The sequence below is a fragment of the Cyrtonyx montezumae genome, unplaced genomic scaffold (genome assembly GCF_038088225.1).
Source record: "Cyrtonyx montezumae isolate F1298 unplaced genomic scaffold, pur_monq_1.0 scaffold_8, whole genome shotgun sequence".
NCBI lineage: Eukaryota > Metazoa > Chordata > Aves > Galliformes > Odontophoridae > Cyrtonyx > Cyrtonyx montezumae.
The window spans coordinates 96876270-96888628 of NW_027072089.1; the positions used below are offsets into that span (position 1 = coordinate 96876270).

Sequence of the window (12359 nt, forward strand, 5' to 3'; positions counted from 1 at the left end):
TCTCATCTGGGAAAGGTATACAGTATGGCAATTCTGAGATGTTACATTTATGCCATGAAGGCTGCTTACTGGAGTTGGCACTCCCCTTAATTAGCTCTTGTTATTCACTTATATAACAATGACTGCTACTGTTCAGCAGTGTTTGTGCAATACCAGCTTGAAGTATATTATTATCAAATCGGTCGTGAGTACTCTGATTAAAAAAAATAATAAAAAACAACAACAACAAATTGGAATTTATAACCCAAGAAAAATAAGGGGAAGTTGATTTAAATTATTTACTCATACAGAGGGTACAGTGGGCAATGGCAATTTCTAATTGCTAGTTTGCAGGTCATTAATTTTTTCTGTCTATAGTTTGGGTAGGGATTTTTAAGTTACATTTGCACCTCTGTCTTGTTTGTCAGAAAAAGAGTGCTTTTGATACTTTTCTTTGAAGAATGGGTGCAGTTTTTGTATAAAAATAACAAAAATTAAGACTATGCATATTCTTACAAAGGAGGTAGTTTGGGAGTGTTCCTGATGAAAACATACATGTTTCAATTTTCTGTTCAATGCATCAGGGACAGACATACAGCTGTCTTCTGCATTGAAATAGAATTGTTTGTTTAAAGGGTTGAACAAAATGTTACCAATCTTTATTGCATGTTAACTGGTGTGAATGCAGGTATGCAGTGGATTTGAGTTATAATGTTCACCTCCCATTTACTTATAAATATTCACTTGGAAAGATGAATTAAGTATTCTAGTTTAAATGTGTTTTACATGGAGTGTTAGTTAAAAAATTTTGTGGCTTCTGTTTTAGGATATACTTTAATTATATTATGAATACGTGGTAATTCGCTCCAGGACAGCAGTATAAAATATCTTCTATTCAGAATATGGGTATGAAAGATGATTCTATGTGTTTTTTCACTTTAGGAATACCAAAAATTGCCCAGTGTAAATTCAAGCTGCCTTTGCGGTTAATTTGCTTTCCAGCTCAACCTTCAAAATCAGCAAACCACAAGCTAACTATTGATACCAATAAACCTCCCATCAGTTTTCTCACTATTTTTCCAGGTAGGTATTTAAAATTTAAAATATGCCTCTGACAAGAGATGTGTTAGAAACTCAGGAATTGTTTGTGAGAAGTATGAAGTAAATAACAAAACCAATATGAGACGGTTTAAAATGTATATCTTGAAAGAAATTATCTAATAACATATCAAGGTAGGTAATCAATCTAGCCTTGTGTATCTGACTTTGATTTGATAAAAATAAAAAGCAACTGAAGATTTTTTGTATTTAGGAAATTAGATCTACTTTTTATGTATCCAGAAAATAATTTGATGCAAGACGCAGCAGCAGTGTTTTAACTGAGAGAATGTGGGCATTCATTCTTGAAGGGTTATGGGGGTAGCCATGTGATGTGAAGAGGAAGCAGGGCAGAGCAAAGTTTTAAATTAGTAGAGTTGCTTCAGAGAAAGATTTAGGAAATTCTTGATATACTAGTCTTGAGGTGATCTTAGTAGATCATTTCATTAGTCTTCTTGGACCAAAAAGACTGACACTTTAGGAATATTTTCTGATAAGCAAAACTGAGTTATGTATGATGTTTGAAAGAGTAATATAATAATAGGAAGAGGGAGTTAGGTGCTGTATAGGACTAGAAAAATATGAATTAAATTAAGTATTATAAATAATATTCTACTGTAGTTATGTGCTTGTGCTTTGGAAGAGATAGAAATGGTGGCAGTTATCCCAGGATTGGTACTCTGTGGTACAATGTTGTATGAGAATAAGCAAACCATTAAGAACCTAGGATGGATTAGGCAGAATGGTTCCAGGCTGCAAACAAAGAAGTAACTATGCACCATCATATGGTATTGAATGTTGGTTGCTGATACTGAAAGTGAGTTAAAACTCTTAAGTGTAGAAAAGGCTATGAGATTTGCCTAGGGATTTGAAGGAGAGAATTGAAAGAGAATTACTCATTTAGATGAATAAAACACTGGCAAAAAAAAAAAAAAGAATGAAAATGAATAAACAAGGATTACAATGTGATAGTGAATAAGTTCAATCTGGTAGTGATTAAAGTTCTGAACTTCAGAGAACTGAGGTTCTGGAACAGTTTTCTAATGAGATGAGTGCTGTATGGGCCAACAACTTCAATGCAATGTTTTTAAGGTGGAGCTGCATCTGTTTCTGGAAAGATTATTTAGTACAAGGGCTGCTGTGAAAGCAGTGCCTCTTGTTTTATTATGTTGGCCATGATGTCAGAGGTGGATCTTGGTGGTGAAGCAGGAGGGGTTGAACCTTCCTTAGAATATTCTGTTACATTTTGTTGCTGTGTGACAGATGGCAGCAGAGGGGCAGTCCTACAGGATGGTGAAATATAAAGCATATTGTTTATAATGTGTTCTTCGGAGAAACTTGAAAATGTTGGTGTATTCCTTAGTAAAAATGGTATCTCTTCTGTTTCTTCTTTTACCTTATTGTTAGGGAGCAGTTAGTAGGAGAGTGTTCTTGAAGTAGTTCTTAACATCTAAAACAGAGCCTTTTAAGTTGTTGTGGTCTAATGGATTGAACAGAAATTTTGGCGTGCATGATTTTGCTGAGTAACTAATTAGAATTAGTCATTTAGCTGTTTGTTGTCCTGTTTGCTGAGGGCTAAAATAAGAGGGTACTCAAATGTTATCATGATGATTTTTGGGTGAGTGTCTAATAAAGGGAGACCTGCAGTGTTGTGTCCAGTGCAAGAGACAGTTTTTACTAGATGACACAGACTGAACCTCAGAGAAAACTCTTTTGTTTACCAAGCCTAGCCAGTTCCATGTAAGAACTCAGTGTAGCTCAACTTCACTTGAATAGTGGGGATATATACCAATCTACTCCTGATATTCTTTACTTCTCAGAAGGGGGAGCACTGCCATGCAATTCAAATTGCATGAATAGTATAGGAAAGGTAAAGGTTGATATGGTCTTGTCTGTAGCTTGATTTTTGTTTTATGTGAAAGCTAAATAACAGACAGTTATTTCATTTTCTCTTTTAGACTTTGCTGATCCATCTGAGGATGACCAGGCAAATGTTCTGGGATTTCAGTTCTTAACGGGTTCAAAAATCACTCTTCTTGCTTCAAAAACATCACGTAAGTGCTTTTAAAATGTAAAAGTTAATAGACGTAAAACATAATAGATACTATCTGATTAATCTATTATATGTGCAAACTGAGAATCATACAAAAATGACTAATCATAGTGTGAGAATTTACACAGGAGCTTCAAAGTGTTAATAGGTCATATCTTGACATCCCCTGTCAAGTATCTAATGGTAGTGTAGTCACAAAACCTTGAAATGAAGCAAAAATCATTCTCAGAATATACTGTACAATCACTGGAGAAATTGTTTTTTGTTTTGTTGTTATTTTAGCAATATTTAAAATCAGGAATTATTACTGCCACTGTGGTCATGTAGAAAAGCAAGCAAGCAACCAACCCTACCTCTTTTCCTCTAATGTATTTCATGACCTCTGTTAGGAAGCCATCTACTGGAATTTGTAAAAAGGACTACACATCTGGTTTCTCACTGCACACTGACTTTCAGTAATGCTTTAATTAGGCACCTGACCATATTTATAGTAAATGAATCAAGTAAATGCCCATATCATTAATTACCTCTATATCACTAAATATAGGGCTATGGATTCAACCATGTTGATTCTCTACTTTTTACCATGTTTATGGAATGTATGAAGATATATGTAGGTATGCTGTTAACTTGTCCAGCATCTCTTGTACAGGACAGTTTGTGAATTAAGTAATCATGTTTCAATGACCTGTGTGCTTGTGCTCTTTGTAAAAAATAAAAATAAAAATAAAATAAGTTGGTTCTTTTAATTTTGGAGAGTTACAGTCTTGCCTTGCTACTCAGCTTGCTAAACTTCCTTGTTGTGTACCTGGGGACCAAATCAGTTCAGTTGTGTTTAGTATTTTCAGTGCCAATAAAGCACAAATTCTTGATTCAGACTGAGAAATTGAAATGCTAAAATACCAACCACACATTGTGGGGAGTTCAAATGGAACATTGTTTGAATGCTTTATGAAAACTAGTTTGAGTAAGTGAAAAATTGGAGTCTAGTTTGATCTGAATTTCTTTCAACACAAAAATAATCTGTCTCACAGTGTTCAAAATGTAGTATTCATGATAGGTTATATAAATGACGATGGTGTCAGCTGTAAGCTATGAGATAATATTTAATACTCTTTATAATGTAATCAAATGTGTTACATACAGAAACCATCTGGAAAATAATTATTACAGGCCTTTCTTTGTACCAAGAATCACTTTACATTTCTGAGGTTCAAATGCATTTATGTTAGTTTGTATGGACTGTTTGTGTGCTGTGTTATTGTTAGTTTGTTTTAATATTTGCTTAAATACTGCATTTAAAAAAGTTTAAACTGGCTAGATATAAAACAATAATTTCTAGAAACTAAAGAATTTAAAGGATATATAAGTAACTTTTTTTATGGATTGCCATTTGAATATTTTTGATTTATTGCTAAATCTGATGATACTGTGCAAAGGACAAATCTATCTATGTAATGAATATATTTTAACTTTCAGTGAGGCTATAACTTTTAGTTCCTTCATACAACCTTCAAGTTTTTCCTATCAGGTTTGTTTAGTCACTAGCTAAGAACGATGCTTGCAGTCTTACTATAAACTTTCCCACACTGTTTTACTTGTGAAGTTCGCTTTACAAAGGAGATTCAAATAACTATTTTTCTCTTAGTGTGACTGCTCATTTTTCTTGTCTGGGATTCTTCAGAAAACAAATGAGTTATATGATGCCTACTTCCATGTAGTGGTCTGTTTCCAGAATTTAACAAATGTGTTATATTGAACTGGTTACAGAATTTCTCAGCATGGGAAATGCATGGGGGTCACTTATTTAAGTAAATCTATGTTTTTACAAAATTATTTGTAAAAGATGTGATACACAAGCATAAATAAGAGTATTTTTGTGAACAGAGACTATCCATAATACAAAAACATTCCTTGGTAGAATTTTATGGTATTGGAATTACTGTGCTTGAGTAGGCAGACCCTATACAGAACTAGTGTGAATGAAGTTGTGTATTAATTGGGTGGTAGTATTATTTTCTACCTAAATCTACCACTGAGTTTTTAATTTCATAAAAGTCTTGTCAACAAAGTCTTGTCTTGTTCAACATCTTCATCAATGACCTTGATGAGGGGATAGTGGCAACCCTCAGCAAGTTTGCTGATGATATGAAGTTGGAAGGATTGGCTGACACGCCTGAAGGCTGTGCTGCCATTCAGCAAGACCTGGACAGGCTGGAGAGCTGGGCAGTCAGAAACCGGATGAAATTTAACAAAATCAAGTGTAGAGTCTTGCACCTAGGGAGGAATAATTGCGTGCACCAGTACAGGCTGAGGGATGAGCTGCTGGAGAGGAGCTCTGTAGAGAGGGACCTGGATGTCCTGGTGGATGACAGGTCGACCATGAGACAGCAGAGTGCTCTCGTGGCCAGGAGGGCCAATGGCATTCTGGGATGCATTAAAAAGAGCGTGGCCAGCAGGTCAAGGGAGGTGATCCTCCCTCTCTACTCTGCCCTGGTGAGGCCTCATCTGGAGTACTGTGTCCAGTTCTGGGCTCCCCAGTGCAAAAATGACAGGGATCTCTTGGAAAGAGTCCAGTGCAGGGCCACAAAGATGGTGAAGGGCCTGGAGGATCTCCCCTATGAAGAAAGGCTAAGTGAATTGGGTCTCTTTAGCCTTGAGAAAAGACTGAGAGGGGACCTGATCCAGGTTTATAAATATCTGAGGTGTGGGGGACAAAGTGGCGAGGCTAGAGTCTTTTCAGCAGTGTGTGGAGACAGGACAAGGGGGAACGGCCAGAAACTGCAGCACAGGAGGTTCTGCACGAATGTGCACAAGAACTTCTTTACTCGCACAGGGGGGTTGTGGAGTCTCCTTCTCTGGAGATATTCAAGACCTGCCTGGACGCCTACCTGTGTGATCTGGTGTAGGGAACTGCTTTGGCAGGGGGGTTGGACTCGATGATCTCTTGAGGTCCCTTCCAACCCTTATGATTCTATGATTCTAGGAAAAGCAGCTGTGGGGGATGATCATTGTAGGAAGGTTCTTCAAAAAGAAAATTGTACATGTGGACAAATAGTGACAGAGGAAAAAAAATAATAATTGGAACAGATCTGTTCTTATTTTTTTCTATGAAAGATGTTAGTCTTGGACAATGTACACATTTTTGCTATATTTCTTTTTGAATAGACCTTAAGTTCTGGATGGGAAAGGCTTCACATAGAAGTGAAAGTCTCCAGGTTGGATTGGGTTTCACTGCTGAAGCTGCAGACAAGGATGACATCTGTATTCACATTTGTTTTTAATTATATTAACTAATCTATTTTAAACAGTGTAGTAACTGAAGATGTTACTTCAGCTTGTAGAAATGACTGCTGTAAAGAAAATAAAGTTCATTTTCAGTTAGAAATTAAAATGAAGCTTGCCTTGTGTAAAGTTTTAATATTGTTGTTGAAATTTGTTTGAAACTGATTTTAATCAAAGTGTAAAGAATTGACTACTAGTTGAAGGTGCTTTTTTTCTCGTGTTAAGGGCTTCCTAGCTGAGAAGCAAACTGAATCTTCCAGGCTTCTTGCAGATAAGCTACTGGCAAGGCAACAAATCATGCTTATTGCAGGATGGACTAGTACCCTCTGCTGTCATGTGATGTTTAAGCCACTATTAACTATTAGTGCTCCTGAGTCTTCTGCTTTTCCTTTTGATAGTATTTCTGAAAATAATCAATTGTAATTTTTCTGTAAGAAATCTTATTTTAACAAAAGTCTGACACAAATAAATGAACAATTATAAAAGCACAGGAGGAGCAGAACCCCAGCTATTTCTCTAGTTTTTCTTTTCTATTTCTGTATGTTAAAGCGGATACTTAGTACACCTAAGGCTTCTCACTTTCCTATGGTTTTTAAATCTAATTTATCTTTGTTTTTGAGTGCTGGAAGGTCATGTAAAGCAAATGATTACTCACATTATGATAAAATCAGATTTTGTTTGTATTGACCAACAAACAATGTATGGAAACTAAATATGCATTTTGAAGGAAATAGTTTTATCAATTTTAACCATTAATGTATTAGATACGTCAGTGATAAATGGTATGACTGTTGATTTGGTATGAAAACATCAGAGATAATTTCCCTTAAGAAAAATCACTTAAGGCAAAGTACAGTGATACATCCAACTAAGTCTAGCAATTATGCTGAGAGTATTTAAAAATATGGGTATAAGGTTGAATGTTATCTTTAGCAGATGGTGTTCTTTTCTTTAACAGACATGTTTTTAAATAAAACTTGCTTCTTTCCTGTTATACTGTAAACAGAATTTGTCATTCCCTTTTCAGTGAAATGTGTATCCTGGGAATTATGCCAGTGGTAATGTCAAACAATTTGAATTACTAATGTTGAGAAAATTTTAAATAGTGCATTTGACTTCTAAAGAATTTTGCTAGATTTGCTATGATCCTTATTAATGAGACTGGAAAAAAAATTATTTTGTATCAAAAAACCTCAACAGTTCTGTTTCTTCATAGTTGAATTTCTGTCTTTCCCTTTGGATAGCATCAATAGATAATACCAAGAAATAAAATACTGTTGTTATAAAATGTATCTGACAAAAAAGAAAAAAATAGAAAAAAAAAGATACTATTACCACAAATCTGAAAAGAGAACATTACAAAGATTGAGCAGAAACTGAACAGTAATAAGATCTCATTCCATTAACCTGATAATTTGAAAATCACTAAAATGGGAAGTTGAATGAACTTGTTGAGACAGAGAATGCTATCTGGATCTTTGTGCTTTTCTATTTCAATTGTATTAACATCTACACTAAGCCATGTTAACAAAACTATAGTGTATGTTGGATTGATAATGCACTTTGTTTAATACTAGCTGTTAGAGTAAAGCGTAGCACTAACAAAGCTGAGTATTGTTATCTGTGACTACAGAATGAGTAACAGTTTCCTATTAAAGATATATGAAGAAGGGATGTAATAGAAGTTATATTAGTGAATATATTGTCCAAGAACTCAAGAACTATGTTTCCAAAAGGCATTCAAGATTTTACGTAGAATGTAGTTGGTTTATTATAGCTGTTATCAGTTGCAGAGGATGCTGTGCTTCTCTCATGGAACAAAGTGAATTGAGCCTAACTTTGCCTCCAGCCTCAGCCTCCAGAAAAACTTGATACAGCTGTGTTATGGCAGAATTCAGGCAGCCTGTTGTCAGGTCTTAATGTCATCCACTAATTCTCACTTTCTTATTGTGGTAGTTCATAGGTATTCATGTTTCATTAACAGGCCTATGATACAGGACAGCAGTTTAATTAATGCTAATGAACATGCATTTTCTATGAAAATCTCTATAACAGACGTTGAATGCATTTATGAAGTTTGTTTATGAATTGTTATCTTTGTTGCATAGTATATGTATATGGCTTAAATGTATGCATTGTTAATCTTGTATTTGTTCTTTTCAAAGAACGTTATAGAATCCAGAGTGATCAATTAGAAGACCTTTGGCTAATAACAAAGGAATTAACATGTAGACTGGAAGAACATTTCAAAAAGCAAAATTGCAAAGACTTTTCATGTACCTTTTCTGGTTCAATTCCACTACAAGAATACTTTGAACTAATTGATCAGCATTTTGAGGTATGTTACATAGCATATGAATACCTACTGTTCTCCAAGTTCAGTATTATTTGTTATTATTAAGAACAATCCATTTAAAACTGTGATCACAGACACGTAACAATTTGTTTTTCAGAAAATATGAAGTTGCATCTGAGATAATGACAATTTTTCTAGCAATGTTTTTTTTCTTTTTTCTTTTTTTTTTCAAATTACGAGTTGTATTTTTACTCTAACGGATCTAACGCTCCGTCCCTTTTTTGGCAAGCTTGGAACTGTATTATCTGAGATGTCCCCTTTTTCCTTCTCTTCCTAGAAAACCTGTGTTGTGTTTCTTTTTTCTGTTAGCTTGCTTTAATGCCCCTCATAATTATGTACTGACAGAAGAGTATGATTGTTTATTTTTAAAAATCTATTTTCTAAATTTGGGAAACATTTTTTTTTGCTTATGTTGAGACACTGTAATATGTCATAAGGTATCTTGAAAGCTGCGTGTCTTGGAATGTTTCTTCTAACAACTGCTGGCCTTCTTGCAGTTCAGAAGGTCAGCTGTATCCTGATCTGCAAAAACAGGGGTGGCCAAAAGAGTGAGAGAAGTGATTGTCTCCTGCTCTGTTGTTAGGCCCCATCTGCATTCAAGTCTGGGGCACCCCAGCACAAGAAAAATGTAGAGCTGTTGGAGTGGTTCAAGAAAAGGGCCACAAGGATGGTCAAAGGGCTGAAGCACCTTTCCTCTGGAGACAGGCTGAAAGAGCTGGACTTGTTCAGCGTGTAGAAAAGAAGGCTCTGGAGTGACCTTGTTGTAAGATGGGAGATTTAGAGTAAATGTTAGGAGGAAACTTTTTACTCTAGCATGGAAAGGCACTGAAACAGGTTGTTTAGAGAAACTGTGAATGCCCCGTCTCTCAAGGTGTTTAAGGGCAGGTCGGATGGCATCCTGGGCAGCTTGGTCTAGTGGGTGACAACCTATGAAATGCATATGACTCTTAATCTGAATTCTTGAAAACTTTTAAATTGCAGCTACGCTTGAATGCTGAAAAATTTCAGGAGTTGTTGTCTGAAAGGGCCATACAATTCAGAGCTATTGAGCGACGATTGCTAACACGATTTAAAGATAAAACTCCTGCTCCTCTTCAACATCTGGACACCTTGCTAGAAGGAACGTTCAGAGAGGTCAGTAAAACTTGATTATGAACCTAATCTTTGTTTATCTTGTTGGTAAGATTTAGCTTCAAGCATATAAGCTATTCTTTCCTGGTTATGTTTACTATCCAATAGACCAGGAAACAGTAACTTGTTGAGCTTAATATTCCCTGTAAGTTCCAGATGATTTGCAATAGTTTTATTTAATCTCCTGCCACAAAATTGTTACTGCTGGGTCACACCAGCTTGATGACACATCACTCTTCCCTAGCTGATGTTGGTAGTGTAAATATTTTATAGTTCATGTGAAAATATTTTATAGGTCATAGCTTATGTAAATATTTTATGGTGCTGGGGGAATGGTTTGGCTGGTGTAACATTCACAACAAGATCATTTGAGTCTGTCCATATCCTTCTGCATGGGGCTTTTATGTTCTGATGATTTTAGAATACAATCTCTATAGAATCATAATGTTAAAATGTTAAAAAAAGATAATTAAAAAAAGATAATAAAAAATATTCATAAACCATCCCCATACTGGAAGTATGCGAACAAAGAAGTAAACTTTTTTTCTCCTCCTACATCAACTCCACATTGCTTAAGGAAGAATAATTTTACTGTGTGCCCTAATGAAACCTTTCTGTAAAGTAGAGGAAAAAGTGCCTTTCCATTTATTATTGGACATAAGAGAAACATGACATATTTTCATCTTTACTGTTAATGAGTTAACTATGACATGATTTTAAAATCTTTTTTACTTAGCAGAATACTGTCTTGCTAACATATGGATGGTTTTTTAACACTTTGAAATGGCACAACTAAATAGTCCCTATAGATAAACAGAAGTGGGTTTCTTGAGTTTGTTTTTGCTGTGTCAAAGCATTATTTTTAAACTTAAAAGCAATTGGGAAGTTCTTGACCATTTTTTAAATAGATCAGTTCTAATATTATGTCAAATATCAGATAGTTTAAAATAGCTACCTATTATGGAAGTTTATTTGGAGGGTTCTTTAAATAAAATTAAATTTTGCTGTTGCTTTTTTACATTATAAGTTTTTTTTTATTTTTTAGTTATTATTAGAATTGCTGTAGTTTAATTGAGAATAAGGAAAAATATATATTTCTGCAGAATAAATGTTTACACTTTTCCATGCTCATTAAAACTTGATTTTAGCTCATATTTTTCTTGGTATATTCCCTTTATCATTTTCCTTTGTTCTTGTGAGTCTTGCAATGAAGACATTTTGTTATTCTTATTGCAAGCAAAAGTGTAGTAATGCATTGTCTGTTTGTTTATCTTTCGGAAGCATTGTTTATTCAGAAGATCATAGTTCATTAGTTTTCTTAACGGAGAATACATTCAATGAAGAAGTGATCTATACCCCAAGGAAGTGAGTGGGGTGACTTCACTTTGCTTCATTTAATTTGAAGCGAACTCTGAATAAAAGTGATAGAAAAGTATTAGGGGAGATAGTAGAACAGTTGTTATTTTGTCAAAACCCACAATTAAATACTTTAAGTATTAGATGGTAAAAAGAATGGAGATTTTTTTCCAGTTCTTACCACTGTCTGAGAATCTCCTATGCAAAAAATTTTTACAAGGAGAAAAGAACAAGTGGTACAATTTTTTTCTCTCATTTTCTACTGAAGTAATTATTTTCTACAAAAGAAATATTTTCTTTACGTTGGATTTTGCAAGTAGAAAATGTGTGTGTTGTGAATTTTATATTGTACTCCAGACCTTTCCATCTAGAACAGGAAAGAATTTCCAGTTATTATGTATATGTCTCTTTTGACTACTGTTTATTTCTCTCAGTCTCCAGCACTTGGGCTCTATGAGAGTTGCTTTCCTAATAGAATAACTATTATAGTTTATATATAAATATATATGTGTGTGTGTGTATGTATATACACACACACACATATATATGAATTGAAGCTGCAATGGTGTAATCTTTGTCTCTGACCTGATATAAAGGTGTCACTTACAGCTTCCTTTATTTCTTTTCTGAACAATTGTTCTGATGCAAATATAGAACCTTTGTGTGAAAAGACTTTTCAGTACAAATATAATAATATTAGCGAACTGTAGTCTTACTTTTCATCTTCACGATAAGGGATAAACGTATAAGCAGGCATAGGTGTGTGATGAAAGATTTTTTTTATTTAATTTTTTTTTCACTTCTCAGAATTTTCTCCTAGAATTTGTCTTTATGAATTGATGTTGTATATCTAAGTAGGTTTGAGTGAGGTTAATGAATGCCAACATACAGTGTTCTATTTTGAAAGGAAAATATATTCTATATGTAGTAATTATGTATATTAGAAAAAACAGAAATGTTATCATTATGTTGCTTAATATATTAGAAGAAACAGAAATGTTATCACTGTGTTGCTTAAGAGTGACTTCTAGCTAGACCATATGAAAATCATAGAAAATAAATAGATGATATTTATGCGCCTGTGAATGATGGTTTATTAAA

General features: G+C 34.4%; 1 protein-coding gene across 1 annotated transcript in view; it reads left to right on the forward strand.

Annotated features, from left to right (window-relative positions):
- The window catches only part of BBS9 (Bardet-Biedl syndrome 9), a 278937-nt gene that overhangs the window by 69616 nt on the left and 196962 nt on the right, over window positions 1–12359 (forward strand). The window contains exons 15-18 of the mRNA XM_065752711.1: window positions 922–1062; window positions 3036–3131; window positions 8581–8753; window positions 9753–9905. Coding sequence (XP_065608783.1) covers window positions 922–1062; window positions 3036–3131; window positions 8581–8753; window positions 9753–9905 — 563 coding nt within the window. The remainder of the gene's footprint in view (window positions 1–921; window positions 1063–3035; window positions 3132–8580; window positions 8754–9752; window positions 9906–12359) is intronic.